The sequence below is a fragment of the Perognathus longimembris genome, chromosome 14, assembly GCF_023159225.1.
Source record: "Perognathus longimembris pacificus isolate PPM17 chromosome 14, ASM2315922v1, whole genome shotgun sequence".
NCBI classification, from domain to species: Eukaryota; Metazoa; Chordata; class Mammalia; order Rodentia; family Heteromyidae; genus Perognathus; species Perognathus longimembris.
Genome location: NC_063174.1, coordinates 42,409,052 through 42,424,737, shown reverse-complemented (window position 1 = coordinate 42,424,737; position 15,686 = coordinate 42,409,052). Strand labels below are relative to the sequence as shown.

The 15,686-nt window shown below is 39.5% G+C and overlaps 1 protein-coding gene across 15 annotated transcripts in view; it reads right to left on the bottom strand.

Annotated features, from left to right (window-relative positions):
• The window catches only part of Ttll5 (tubulin tyrosine ligase like 5), a 237,689-nt gene that overhangs the window by 90,188 nt on the left and 131,815 nt on the right, over positions 1-15,686 (bottom strand). For all 15 annotated transcript variants that reach the window (XM_048362476.1, XM_048362477.1, XM_048362480.1 and 12 more), the window contains one exon: positions 9,055-9,209. In XM_048362476.1, the coding sequence (XP_048218433.1) occupies positions 9,055-9,209 (155 nt within the window). The remainder of the gene's footprint in view (positions 1-9,054; positions 9,210-15,686) is intronic.

Sequence of the window (15,686 nt, the reverse complement as noted above, 5' to 3'; positions counted from 1 at the left end):
CTCAAATAAATTAATCCGAATAAGTACAGAAAGCATTTACAACGAATTAGCACTTAAGACTTGAGAGACAGAAATGCAATTATGTCATATTCCTATCAGTAGAAAAGCTAGTATTTTGGTTTATTTTTTCATTTACAAGTTTAGCTGTAAACTTGGGCTTTTCATTTAAGCAAACTAAAAATTTTCACTGAAACTATTGTCAGTTTGATTTTATTTTCTATTACTTCAACCTCAAAGTATTTACTGACTAATAGATTATTTCAAACAGAAACCACTCTGTGTTGGCTGGTTGAAGATACTTTAAACACCTTGTATATCTCTCTTCTCTGATTGGTGCCTTGTACACATTATAGAATGAATCCCACCTATACCTTTACTCTGCAGGTCTAGTATTTTTCCACTCAGGTCTAATACTATTTCAGCAGTATGGAAGTCTTTGTTTAATTATTTGACTTGCATCTTTCATGAAAATACACAGGCACACAGGCATGCATGTATGTGTACACACACACACACACACACACACAAATTACAGAAAACCATTCTCTAGATTACTCAGCAGACCTCCTAATTCTAACTATAAGACTATAGGTGTGTGAATGAACGATTCTTTCATAAATCATGTATACTGTCAAGCACCAAACAAATGCAAAACTATCTCTTAAACTGATTAGTATCAGCCTCTTGGCCTTTTGTCTTTGCTCTGAGCCATTCACTTAATGCTACCTTGGAATCTAGGGAGGAAAATCAGTAACACTGATCAGTAACTGATCAATAACATCTTTAACAAGAAGAGCTAAAGCCAAATACTCCCTCGGAAAAGAAAAGCAGAGCCTCTACAGGACAGACTCTGTCAGGCAACAATTAATGACTTGCTTATTATGCCCATACTTCTCCCCTCAGGTGGTGACAGCTATAACAGCTTCTCAACAGCTCCTGGATAATGATCAACCAGTGATTTTACCCAACACTACTGAATAATTATGCATAGCTCCTGTGCCTTGCACCAATTCTTTCTCTATTTAAGTCTAAAGCCCAAGGCTTTCCCCAAAGATGAGATGAAATGATTAGTTGGCTTCTTCCTCAGTCGTGCCCACACCATGAAGTAACCTCCTTTCTTCTGCCCTGCACCAGTACTCCTTTTCTTTATTTGGCATACAGGCCAGGCATGGCATGTGAAATCCCAGAGCTGGATCTGTGGCATAGGACTTTGATTTTTGGCATCCTTTTCATATATATATATATATTATATATTATATATATATATAATTTTTAGCTCTGCCAAGCCAGAGTGATTGCTTTCTCCTCCAAAATCTCATCACTTACTGTATCTTTCAGCAACATCATTTTCTCTGGGGAAACCCAGTTGCAGAGGAAAATAGTAAAACTTCCTCTAGCCCTTTAATATATCACATTTATAGATCCCTTTAGAATTTCCTAACATGCTGTGCCAAAAAGTTTGCTTCCTCACCTAAATTCTATATTGTCCTCGCATCACTGAGGCATATTTATATTTCACTCTCACCATAGGAAGATAGTAAACCTGGCCAAATATAGTACTGATTTTTGCCTCTGAAAAATTAATAAAGTTTTGGCTTAATATTCATGGAACACGCAGGTTTATCCACCCCTTCAGGAATTACCAGCTCTGAAGCAGAAGGATGGTCCAATTATAACAAGACTTGGACCTGAACACCTAGCCTGCTGGATGTTGTTGCATTTTGAATCCCAAATTGTTCTGGATTGCCTCTCTTCCACATGAGCCTTGCTTGAATCTCTCAAGGAACACTGGCTCTATAGTTAAATAACCTTTCAGGTTTAGCCTCCTGTAGGGGGGTCTTTCTTTAGGAGCATTTTCATGGCTTATGATCAAAATTTTAATATACAGACAGTTATTTCACCATAAATATGAATAACTTAAACCTTTGTATGAATAACTTAAACTTAGGTATCACTGCTATGACACTGCACATGAATGGGGCCAGCTGATTCTAAAATGCACAAAAGTATATGGTGTAGTAAATATGAAATTCCAAGCAAACCCAATTTTATGTTTCTCTGTTTTAAAGAAGGGACCTAAGAGTATCAAGGCCTATGTTAAAAGTAAAACCCCTTTAGAGAGAGCGAGGGAAGGAGTGACATTGTCCAAAATGAAGTGTATTCTTCACCTGATTTATGTAATTGTAGCCTCTCTGTACATCACCTTTATAATAAAAACAAAATTAAAACCTCTTTGTACAACTACTTAATGAAAAAAAGATCTATGCTAAAACTTTGGACTGCATGGAATAGAAGACACTTACTGCTTTTCAGGTGCTCTAGTTATACTATTTTCTTTATTAAAACATACATGTGAGGTGTTCTTTTTTTCTTTTAGCCTCTTAAGCCCAAAGATTTTTTAAAATACTGATATTTTAACTGCGCTTGCTCAACACTAATATGCTGAGTTGTTTTGGCTAAAGGTTCAGCAAAACTGCCTGGCCTTCCTTCTAAATATGGAGAGTCAATAGTAGGTGGGCTTAAAATGGATCATCATGCCTGTAATCCTAGCTACTTAGGAGGTTGAAGTCTATAGGATTGTGGTTTGAAGCCAGCTCAAGCAGAAAAGTCTGTGAGATTCCAGCCCCAAAATAACCAGCAAAAAGCTCAGTTGGAGGTATGTCTCAAGTAGTAGAGCATCAGCTAAGCAAGAAAGCTAGATAAGTGTGAGACCCTAAATTCAAATCTCAGTAACAGAAAAAGAATAGGATCATCAGTGTTTCTCTACAGGAGTGAGAAAGAAAAATACAGTACTTCCTCACCACTGATTCGTTCAAGATTGTTTAAACAATTCATTTCCAAGGGATAGAGCTAATTGAAAAAACAGTAATAACTATTTAAGAGGAAAATTAAATTGAATTATAAACAAAAACTTTAAATATACTGTTAGCCTCTAGATTTGCAGGATTCAGTCAACTTTGGATCAAAAATATTTTTCAAAGTGTGTCTATAATAGACATGTATAGATAATTTTCCTTGTCATCATTCCCTAAGCAGTTCAGTATCATGCCTATTTATATAACACATACTTAAATAAGTAATCTAGAGATTTCAAATGCACAGGAGAATGTGTGTAGGATCTATGCAAATACCACATTTTACATGGGGAGCTTGAGGACCTGAGATTTTGGTACCTGCTGGGGCCAACAACTGTGATTCTAGAAAAGGAGTCTTATTTGGCTTTGTGGCTATTTATTTACATCAGATAGGTAGTAAAATTATAATGAAGTGAACAGTTAAATAAAATGGGAATTTGCCTTTTAACAGTGGATTCATGTGTAAGAGAATTGGGCACACAGACAAGTTCATCCTAAGGAAATGTGAGGGAGATTGTCTGGGGTAGGGCAGGATAAAGGAGCAAACTGAATGGGAACAACTGACAGCAGCAACACAAAGCAATCTGCATTAGATTCTGACTTGAGGATGAGAAAGATCTACTTCTTTCACTTCTGATACCAGGCCTCAAGTTCTTGGCCTAGGCTCTGGGATTCTGTCCAGCCAGCTGTCTTGGAAATCTTTTCTGAGTTTACCAACATCCCCCCAACAGGCAGAAGCCAATCATTTTGGCCCAGACACAAACAATGTTGGCACTGAACTCTCTTGGTGAATGAGAAGCTACAGACTCTGTAGCAGAGCCTGCATTGCCTGGGGTTATAATTCTTGAGAGGCTATGTGGTTGGCTGCATAAGAAAGTAGAGGGGAATTTCAGAGAGAAGGGTAGGTCTTTGCCACTCCTGTGCTGGGGGAAAACTTATTACTCAGGGGAAGGAAGAGTGAGAGTTAAGACTCAGGAGGACGAAGGTCAGGTAAACTTTATTTTATGGGAAAGAAAGAAGGAGAGTAAGGATTACTTCTACAGAACTTGGAACATGAAAGAGCTGGTGTTTTTTTTTTTTTTTAAACACTCCCCCCGCCCCAAAGATTGTGCTCTTTGGCTAAAGAGTCTTGTTTATATAACAGGATAAAGTACAAAATTATAAGCTCCAAACTCCTCCAGAGACAAACTCTCCCAAAACTTGACCCCCAGGATGGATGGAAAATATGAGTGTTTACTGGCTGGAACATTGAGCTACAATGGAAATTTCAACATTCAGAAGATAGCAGAGAGAAAAGGCCTGCTGTGTAGAAAGAAGTCAGGCTTCAACTAAGGGGTCAGTCAGAAAGAAAGGAAGGGACTCTTGTTGGCTGGCTCTACCCATCCTCAGCTAGCGTCTCTTCTGTAAGCTACAAAGGCAGTGACTAACGAGTTTTATCTCAGCTATCACTAACCTGAGTGGTTTAGAGACACCTAACCCAGGCAAGTTTAGTTTAATTTTCTTCCTTTCTTTTTCTCCCCCACCCCAAAGGAAATATGTGTTATCAAGAACCTATACCCAAATCAAGCACTATGCTGTCTACCTTCACATATACAACTGAATTTAATCTTAAATTGGATGAGGCATATATTATTACATGCAGGTGTTCTCCCCCTGCTCCCCTCCAGTTAGTTGTGGTGCTTGAACTCAGGGCCTTGGCACTGTCCCTGAGCAGTTTTGCTCAAGGCTAGTGCTCTACCACTTTGAGCCACAGTGCCACTTGTGATTTTCTGGTGGTTAACTGGAGATAAGAGCCTCATGGACTTTCCTGCTCAGGCTGGCTTTCAACTGCGATCCTCAGATCTCAGTTTTCTGAGTAGCTGAGATTACAGGTGTGAGCCACAAGTACCCAGCTTAAATACAGCTTTTAAAAGATGGGAGAGTTATGATTTAAAGAAGTAACTTGCCCCAGATCACAAAGTGAATAGGGAAGTCCAGATCTGTCTAACCCTCAAGTCCTTTCCCTTTCCACTACATCATGCTATCTTCCTTACAGGGGTCTCTAGCCCCATTTCCAATATTATAAATTGACATGCTTTTAAAGAGAATTTGAAGGACTATGTTCAGATCAATTCCTTTACATAGAGGTAGAGGATAGCACCCAACTTTATGTTTATCATCTTAACTATTTTTATGCAAACAATTCAGAAGTGTTAAGCACATTCACACAGTTCTACAGGAGATCTCTAGAACATTCTTATCTTGGAAAACTGAACCTTTATATCCATGAAACACAATCACCCTATACCCTCCCCATGCCTTGTCAACCACTTTTCCACTTTCAGTTTCTGATCTTGACTACTTTTTCCTTTGAGGAGACTCATACATCACTAGTTCTTTTGTAACTGGCTCTTTTCACATAGTGCACCAGACCCTAGTATCATCCATGGTGTAGCATAGCATGTGAGAAGATTGGCTTCTTACATTCACAGTCTTCTTGAAACACCTACTATTTTATGCCTAGGCCATAAAATGTAGGGCTTGGGTTCCTTCTCCATGCCAGATTACTAACCTCAGATCTTATATGTCTGTCAGCTCCCATTCAGCACCCCAACTCTGCTGAGAACAGGAAGGATTATGGCCTGAAGGGTTAGAGCCTATTCCGGTCCTGACTATTCCTCACACACCTACCACAATGCCTGACATACAGAAAATGCATTGACACATTTTGAGAAGGCATTACATTGAAGACCAATTGAAAATGAAAAGATAAGAAGTCAGGCTTGAATCTGTAGAAATAGTTCTAATAAATAAAGGGAGAAAAACACTAGGAAAATGAATTAGAATCTCATGATTGTATTCTTAAGCATTTCGTGTATCAGCGTACTACTGTTCTCTTTATGAACTACAACTAAAGAGTAAGAAGACAAAGGGACAGGGTGATGTCCAAAATTGTACAAATTTCCAGGATTTTCCACTTCTTGGTAAAATTCAAAGTTCTGACAAACAGATTCACTAGACTGGAGGCTGGGCAGGCCAAGAGACCCATGCCCACAACACTTTGTCCTATTGTAAAAGGTGGTGGAGTGTGGTAGCCTTTTGTCAACTCCCCTATCTTTAATATCGAGGAACAAACAAATCCAGGATGTGTGTATGAAAAACCAGAGATGGATAAAAATAATTCAATGACAAATGCTGGAAAAACATACAAAGGGGAGGAAGCCAGACATTCGTGGGATTCCCTGACAGTTCGATCCACAAGGAAGGGCTGGACTGGAAAAAAACAGGGCCTCAGGTTCCTGCCAAGCTGTCTGAGGCCTTGTCCTTCCCAAACCATTCCAAGCAGCAGCCAAGACTTTACAGTAACCATTGCAGGTCTTATAAAGAAAAATGTACTCTGCATCCATTCAATGCTCCTCACCTAGAAAGTCCCCTTCCTTATGCACATGGTCCAGTTCTAGGGAAGGCTGGTGGGATGTCTTTGCACATCAATTCAGCTCCTAATGACTCCCAACACGCCCAGAAAAGGGATGATTAAAAGGCAGCTTGAAAAATTCAGCCTTTTTCATTGGCTAAAGAAAAGCTGACAAGGCCAGGTACCTATATCTAGAGACCCTAAACATAGCTTGAAGAAAAAGGAGGTCATAAACATGTTGTACTTGCATTCCGGAATCCCTGCTGTGTAATTCTAAGCCAGCCTTGCTTGGAAGCACACCTCAGGCCTCTACACGTGACTGCATTTGGCCCTTACTCCTCTCTCTTCTGGAGAATGGCCTGCAATTAATCTCACTTATTACCTCTGAAAACTAACAACAGAGGAATGGCTGGCCAAGTCCAACTCCATAGTGTCTAGGGAACTGCAAGCTGCATGGCCAGGCCTCAGATTGTCTGGGCAAGTCATGGGCTCTTTGCCTTCTCTCCCACAACAAAGCCTGAGCAGGGTCTCCAGACAGACCAAAGGAACCAAGGGATTTGAGAAGCTGGGCTGAGCTCACATTGACCCAATGGGAGACGACAGCCCTGAGGCTACACTTGGAGTGGTTTCCAACAGCGGGGGAAGAAAAAGGTTGTCTGGTGAAAACTTGTGTGATCCATAAAATTGAGAACAATAGCAACACCACAGGGGAATGAAAAATAACACTATTTGCAGAGTTCTTGTGAGTCACCAGTTTTCATTCCTGTGGCTACCAAGTCACTGAATTCTCCGACACACAGAGATGAAAAGTACAGCCAGCAATGAGAGTCTCTTTACATCTTATGATAGTTTCCAGGGCAGCCTCTGGTTTAGTAAATTAGCAGAATTTATCAGTGCTACAATCTACTGCTGCTATTGTAGAAATACTACTAAGAGTACCTTTGTTTTCTCAGCTCCCACTTCCAGGGAGATCAAAGTACTTCAAAGGCAATCTAAATGCTCTCACAACAGACAGTTTATAAAAAAGTATGCTTACCTAAAAAGATTAAATGAATAGCTTAGTCATTTAGTGTCAAAACCACTAATAAAACTCACATCTCAGGGGAAACTGGGGGAAAGTAAAGGAAGGAGTGACATTGTCCAAAAAATGAAAGATACTCATTACCCGACTTATGAAATGGTAGCCCTTCTATACAATACTTTAATACAAATTACATTTAAAAAATGAAACAAACCACAATTACCTATTTATTTAACAGTATTAAGATGTGAATAAATTAAAAAAAACTCTTACATCTCTAAGTTATGATCCCATATTCATTAAATTTAACCACTCTGACTATACAGGAGGAGCAATAAGAAACTAAATAAATAAGCACAAAACAGTGATTTACCAGGTGAAAGTGGAAATCAGGACTCAGTACTATGTATAATGCCTTTAGCTATGGCCCACTACAGCCTCCAACACAGCCAGGTCTGAAAGGACCGGAGAATCCACTTAGGATTGCTCCAGTGTGGGTGGCACCAGAAATTCCATGTGGAAATGAGACTCCCAAGCTGACCCTCCAGTTGTCCTGGCAATCAGAGGTTACCAGGGGACCACCGCAAACTTCCTAGAGCTTCTCCTGGACTAGAATGGGCTCTAACAACTGGGCCTTACTTAAACAAGAGATAAAGAGCATAGGAAACGACTAGAAGACTTCACAGGGGCTGTGTTTGGGCTACAATGGCTCTGAAGAAAATTTTAGATGTGGCATGCTATTGCAGCTCCACAAACAGTCTGGCTTGAGAGAAGGTAATTCACATAACTCCAGGTTCCAGCCCTGACCCTGACAGGCTCCATCATCTCCCATAAAAGTACTCCTAAGTGATGATACCAAGAGAAAGATCAACACCCAGCTAGAATTTTTTTTTTTTATTAAAGATTCCCCCGTCATTCCATGTGTAAGTATAAAAGTGATAAAACTATACTCTAAAACATGTACTTTTGACTTTTTGTTTAACAGTATGGAAAATGCCTGTAGCTTTGTCAAACAGAATATCCAAAATTGTGGTGAAAATGTTCTTTATAAGAAAAAGACTCTGATTTTAACATGAAAATGGAATATTTGGAAACATTTACATGGAAAATAAAGCTCTATGGTATAAACAGAATTTCTTTTTTACGACTTATGTTTCAGGAATGTGGTTACTCGGTAGATTATAAATCACTGAACAACAAACTTTTCCTGTGAGGAGAACTGTGTGTGGGGTGTCCTGTCTCTGAAAGTCCTGCTTGTGTCTCCAACTCCTCGCAGTTCTCAACTAAGATGATTCTTTTCACCCCAACCACATGATCATGGGTATGGAAGACATCAGATCAGAGCATGATGTAATGTGTTTACGCTATGTTACTTCCTGAGAAGTTTCTGCTTCCTAAATTAGCTCCAAAGTAATAATAATAACCAATGATATTTCAACAACAATTATGTACTCCCTCCCAGCTCAGAGCAAGGCAGTACAGAAGAGGCAAAAGCTGGAAGTACAGTACAGGGTGGGGACTCAATGGGACAGTATTTCTTTATTTGGAAGTAAAGAATTTCAGTGATCAGAAGACCTCACTGTAATAGTCACATTTTCTCAATAGCTCCTATGACTCAGGGACTGTTGCCATCTGTACTAGTCACTAAAGCAAGGTGTCTTGGGAACCCCTTCCAGACAGCTGGCTGGCTTGGACTTCCATGTAAAATGCAAGGAAGGAACAGTTTGGTTGGGGTGAAAGTCATCCTTGTGCAACACAAGTGCTGACCAAGGCCCTTTACATACCTGCTTCCAATGGGGCTCGAAGAGTTCTCAAGAGCGAGAGAGTCTGACTGCATCGACCACGTTGGACCGCTAGGACTGATGAGAGGTCGGAGGGTGGGGGGAGTTGAAGCACTGCTTCTGTTTAAGACAGCACTTGCCAAATTCAGGTTTGCTACCTAGAAAGAGAGAAATAACCTGGTTTGGAAGAATTTTAGAGAAGTGTCATGAAAAACATATGGGAACAATCAAGTAAAATCCAAAAGATGCTGACTCATCTGGGCTGAGGTTAGGCTGGTTTGCACAAAAGCAGAGGTGAACATGGATAAAGTTAACATAACATACTTTTCTGCTCCTCCTCTGCAACCCACGGAGGCTGTGCTAGGTGTGAGTGAAAACAAAGATGGACAAGAAAAACAACCAGGAAAATAGCATTTACTCTGTGCCAGGTAATATTTGAAGGATCTAGGCAAACTCATTGCCCTCCTTGCATTGTTTTCTCATCTATGTAGTCTAAATTCTCATTAAACTGTAATTACAAATAACAAAAATTATACAAAGAGCTTAGTAAATTAGACAGAAAAAAAGGGTAAAATGGGAATTGACTTCAAAAATAATTTATACAGAAGAAATATGATTAGCAGTATGTTGCTATTAAAGTATTATATTCTTATGTTTTGATGCTATGGTCTGGCTTCTAGGAAGCTAGGTGAAAAAGCTGCATATGATTAATGGTAGTGACAATGACAATAGCAATTAATATGTGTTAGAATTTATCACATGCCAAATTCTGTATAGAAACAGTACTTTACACATATCTCATGCACACAAACACAAGTCTGATGATAAATAAGTAAAGTCACAATCCTCACTTCAAAAAGAAATAAACTGAGGTCAGGATTGCTCTGAGGCCTTGGGATACTGACTGAGCTAGGATTTGAGCCACTGTCTCTGGCTTTCAAAGCCCATATTCTTCTAACACTCTATCATGATCAGACACTAAACAAGCATTGTTTTCAATACTGAAAAAGAAGAAGGTCTAACTAGCTAACAGTATTCAGTATTGTTTTAAATCTTGTTTTAAGAGAATACTATTTATGAACACTTAATGATAAAGTACATGTTGACAACTCTAGAAAAAAATCATGTTAGTAAAAAATCATACTGTGCAGGTGATAGGGTACAGGTGATAGGGTATATCCTAGAAGACAAGAAATAAGTGTTGTAAAAAGTAAATAGCATCTATTGGTGAGCAGTGGCCTATTTTTTTTCCTCATACTTAACCTACAATCTCCTTATTTTCTATACTGGGTATACATTATTTTTACAATTCAAAGGAAATGTTTTAAGTTGCTAAGACAAATGTAGCTGTGAGGTAGAAAGAATAAATCACGGGCAGAAGTAGTGGGTCCGAGAAGAAAGGATGGCTGGGAGAAGCATTTCAAAATACTCCATGGGAAATGCTGCAAAGAAGAAAGACGCAAGGCTCAGCAAAGTCACCAACAGCCATTGAAGTCATCAAACAGGAGATGGAAACTCCAGGAAATGCTCTCCTAGGCTTCCTATGCCTAGCTACCTATAATTTGACATATACAAATGAGAGATATTAATTTTAGATTTTTAAGATTTTAAAACAACCCAAAAATTCTGAAAAAAAGAGGTCACTTTTAGCAACAGTAGAGTGTTTCCTTCTTAGTTATATTAGCTCTCAGTCTTCACACCAAAATACTTTCCTTGGAGGAAAAGCTGTTTTCCATTGGTCAAGAGCAGTCTCTGGCTTCTGTGGAGGCTGGGGTGGGAACACGCTGGCTGTGTCCTGCCCTGTAGGGTGGACGCAGGCTTTAGCAGAAATCAAGCACAGATTCTCACTTCTGCCTCACTTTGTGCAGTAGCAGGGGTGAAGGAAAGGCACATGCTGACAGGGAAGACCCAGTTGAAAATTCAATAATACTTTTCCTCCAGTCTCTAGCTTCCCTGCAATGCTTTGCTCTTCCTATACCCTAGAAGAAATACTGTCAGGCCCCAAGCCAGTGACATAGGCTCCCAGAGGACTGAATACTTTCCTACTCCACACTAATGCTTTCTTGCCGCACGTGTGTGAGCTCTCTCTCTGTGGACTTACTAGGATTTAAAATTAGATGTGATGTTGCAGCCTGTGATAAACTACCAAGATAGCTAGGTAATTATGACAACCACTTTGTACAAGACAAAAAAGGAGATTTAATAATGATCAAGAGCAGAATAGCAATAGAAAAAAGTGCACATTTCACCATGGTCAGTATAAGGGCAAAATTTCAAGATCAGTGTTTGGAAAGAAGAGAGAAGAAATAGACTTGGTAATCTACTTTCTGGCAAGGCTGGCTCTAATATAAACATCAGTATTTACATCCAAACATTTAACAAGTATCCAGTACTCACTATGGGTTATGTTCTAAGTGTCCTTGCATATCTTGACATACAGTACCTCATTTAACACTGAGAAATAAGTTCTGTTGTTATTCACCTCACCAAAGAGGAAACTGAAGGCTGGAAAAGTTAAATAACTACATAGAAGCCACACACTTACTGAATGGCAAAGCCAAAACCAGAAGTGTTACACTCCAAGTGCATATAGTATACCTTTTCCAAATAATGTGGGTTAGCAATTGAATCCTTAACAGTAGTGTTATCTGGCCTATCACTCATGGAGGGAGACATATAACACCTCATCTCACAGATGAGAAGTTATTACTCAAAGTAATTTAGTTGAGGCCATATAACAGTCGTACAATTTGTGCTCTTGTAAAATCAATTAAAACCCTTATTAAGGTTTTTTTCCTTGAAAATGTCATCAGATACAGAGCCCAAATTCTGAATACAATAATTAGCCTTTCCCTTTTTCTCTTATTTATTTTGCCAGTCCTAGGGCTTGAATTCGGCCTGCGCACTGTCCCTAAGCTTCTTTTGCTCAAGGTCAGTGCTCTACCACTTGAGCCACAGTGCCACTTCCAGCTTTTCTGTGATTAATTGGAGATAAGAGTCTCACAGACTTTCCTGCCCAAGCTGGCTTCAAACTGTGATCCTCAAGTCTCAGTCTCCTGAGTAGCGAGGATTACAGGTGTGAACCATCAGCGCCGGGCTTCTTTCCCTAACATTTTATTTCCTACTTTTTAATCCCTCATGAGAGGATATTAGAGAAGTAAAATAAAAAAGTACTCTCAGTCAGTTCTGTTGCAGAGAAGTAGAGTGGGGAGTGGTATGAATCTGTAGCTAGTTTGGTGGGTTGTGTGTAACATATGGGTAAACTAGTAACTGGCAGACATTTTAACTTCTTTCCATACAAAAGCAAGGCATTCTGTGTAGTTTAGGATAGGAAAAGTGACTACTTAAATGAGAGGCTATAGAACGAATGAGAAACTTTATAGGATTCTCATCATTCTCTCTAAAGCATTTATTGCTGAAAATAACTGTAACAACCTGTTGCTCTGTTTCACCATTGAGAAGAACCACCCCTATGATTTTGTCTGGAAAAGACAGAACATGTACTCCAGCTCTGTTTCTTTCAGACCTGCAATTGCTAACTGACCTGTCTGGAGCTAGCCAGAATGTGAACTCAGTATCTTCTATTTACAGTTTTCCAAGTAGCCATCGCCAACCAATTGGAACACCAAAGGAAGTGATTTTTCTATATCTGCTCTATCTAACAGAAAGTGTGCTGGTGATGAACATGTTCTATATTTTACACTATCCAATATCACAGCCACTAGCCACATGTGGCTATTATAGATTGAATTGTGGCTGGTATGGCTAAAAATCTGTATTTTAATCTTGAATTTAAAATATCAGATGTATCTAGTGACTACTTTATTGGATAACAGATCTCTAGAGCCTTGATCAGATCTAGGAAAATCTTGTGTTTAGATATGTACCTAGATAGTTTGCTCCACACAAGTTATCTGGAGATTAGCCTCAGAATGGGCAGAAGGAATCACTAAGTCACATTAAGTTTGGCCTTAATATTACTGTTTTGCCCAGGGAAGGTCTAACAGCAAAGCAGATTCCCCCAGCACTATGTCAGCTCTTACTAGACACTATACAAATCAGGGTCATGCCTAATGGTTTCTTCCCTAACAGGACAGAGGGATGATAAATATGTATATCATCATGCTATATCTGCTTCTCTGTTCATCTACATTTCTCAAGGCACCATAATACAACCAGATTCTATTAGATGAAGATGAAGTGTTAAAGAGCACTTAGGTATACTTGATAGGTAACCATGATAAACATTTCACTGCTAAAAAGTTTTGGGTTTTATTCTCTTCTTTTGTTCTATCCTGGGACCTGAACTCAAGGCCTGAGTGCTGTCCCTGAGCATTTTTGCTCAAGGCTAGTGCTCTACCTCCTAAGCCACAACTCCACCTCCGACTTTTTGGTGGTTAGTGATAAGAATCTCACAGAATTTCCTGCTCCAACTGGCTTTGAACTACAATCCACAGATCTTAAACTTCTAAGTAGCTAGGATTATAGGTGTGAGCCACTAGCACTGATTTTTTTTTTTAAGGTCAGTCATACTGCACATGAAAAGATAGCACCAGTCACAAAATCAGTGCCTCATCAGTTGTTCAAAGGAATGACAGTCACTGGGCCCACTGCTTCCCTGGGCTAAAATGCTACTTAACATAGGCTGATCAAATCACAGAATCATGCTATTCGTTACAAAGGGATCTGAGAAACAGAAAAATAATGATGAGAACTATGACTCAAAGAGCCAGCCCAATAACACTTGTGTCTGCAAAAGGCAGCATACACACTTAGATCTTGTTTGGACCTTTAATATGATCTTTTGCCAATGTCAATTTTTATGTAAATGATACTTTTCAGATTCTACTTAATAGTGGTAATAATAACAAAATCATATTAACACTTATGGTGGCTAAATTTAACACACTGACTTTATTCTAGGAATTCTCTAAGTATTTTATGTATATACTATTTTATTTAACCTTAAAGGTCCATAAATAGGGAGACTAAGGTTGAAAGGTAAAATGCCTAGCACAAGAGCAATTGTCACGTCAGGCTTGGATTCCATTCCTGGTGTTCCTGAGGCAAGAGTTCTCAATCCTGTACTTCTTTGTGTGGTGGTTGAACTGAAGACCTTGAGCTTGCTAGGCAGGAACAGGTGCTCTACTTTAGCCGTGCCTCCAGCTCTTTTTGCTTCTGCTATTTTTCAAAGACACTCCTGTTAATAATGCCTGGTCTGCCCTGGATTTCAATTCTCTTCTTTATATGTCTCATACAGGCACTGTGTCACCATGTTCAGCTATTGGTTGTGATGGGGTCAGGGTCTCAAACTGTGAAACTCTTTTTTTTTTTTTGGCCAGTCCTGGGCCTTGGACTCAGGGCCTGAGCACTGTCCCTGGCTTCTTCCCGCTCAAGGCTAGCACTCTGCCACTTGAGCCACAGCGCCGCTTCTGGCCGTTTTCTGTATATGTGGTGCTGGGGAATCGAACCTAGGGCCTCGTGTATCCGAGGCAGGCACTCTTGCCACTAGGCTATATCCCCAGCCCCACAAACTGTGAAACTCTTGATATCTACCTCCCATGTGGCTGAAATTACAAGTATGAGACACTGCACATAGCTCAAGTTTGTAGCTTTAAATACTGTATTCCTCCAGTTGCCTTTAGTCCATGGACCAGCAGCATCTATACTCCTTGGAGCTTGTTCAAAATGCAGACTCTGAGCTCACTTCAAGTACCAGAAAACCAAAATCTGCACTTAACAAGTTCCACTGGTGATTCACTTGCCTTGTAAAGTCTGAGAAGCCCTTATTATAGGGGACCACAAAAAAACGACAGGAGAAAACAAGAAAGGGGAGCCATTCACTGCTTCCTCCCTCTGCATAAGGCTCAGGGAATCTTCAGCAAACAGCAAAATGCCTTTGATAGGGTAGGGAGAAAATATAAAACAACAAAGATTAGAAGAGAAAATAATTCCATTACGAACTTTAAGTTTTTCTATTTCACAATGTTGTTCAGTTATTTGAACTTTAAAATGAATAGTCATTAAATATGTCTAGGGTGTAAAAGTAGATAAAATAATTTAGAACTAAGAAATTTTGAGTACTTCTTAAGTCTGCCATGAGAAATAGTGCTTATTTAAAGAACAACATCATCTTATCTGAGTATATTAGAAACCATGTATACTGGTATTAGAACTAGGAAATTGAAAGGGAATACCAAAACCAAAAAAAGACAAACAACTACAAAAGCAATATTTGCAAAACTGTTTGGTGTAAAGGAACTGAACAACTCATGGGAGGGGGGGAAGGAAAAGGGGGAGGGGGAATGAGGGAGGAGGTAACCAACAGTATAAGAAATGTATCCAATGCCTAATGTATGAAACTGTAACCTCCCTGTAATTCAGTTTGATAATAAATACTTAAAAAAAATAAAGAACAACATCAAACAACTACATCCCTCCCACCCCCACCCCAAGACACTAGAACCTAAAAACTATCAGTTTGTTACCTACAACTCATCTGGTCATGGATCCTACCTCCATGTTAACCATGGGCTAGCCTAGCAAGGTTTCACTCCTTTATCCTCCACCTCCTCTTCCTCCTCCTCTGCTCCCACTCTCCTGGAGCAGCTTATCCAGATGTTACACTCCCATTC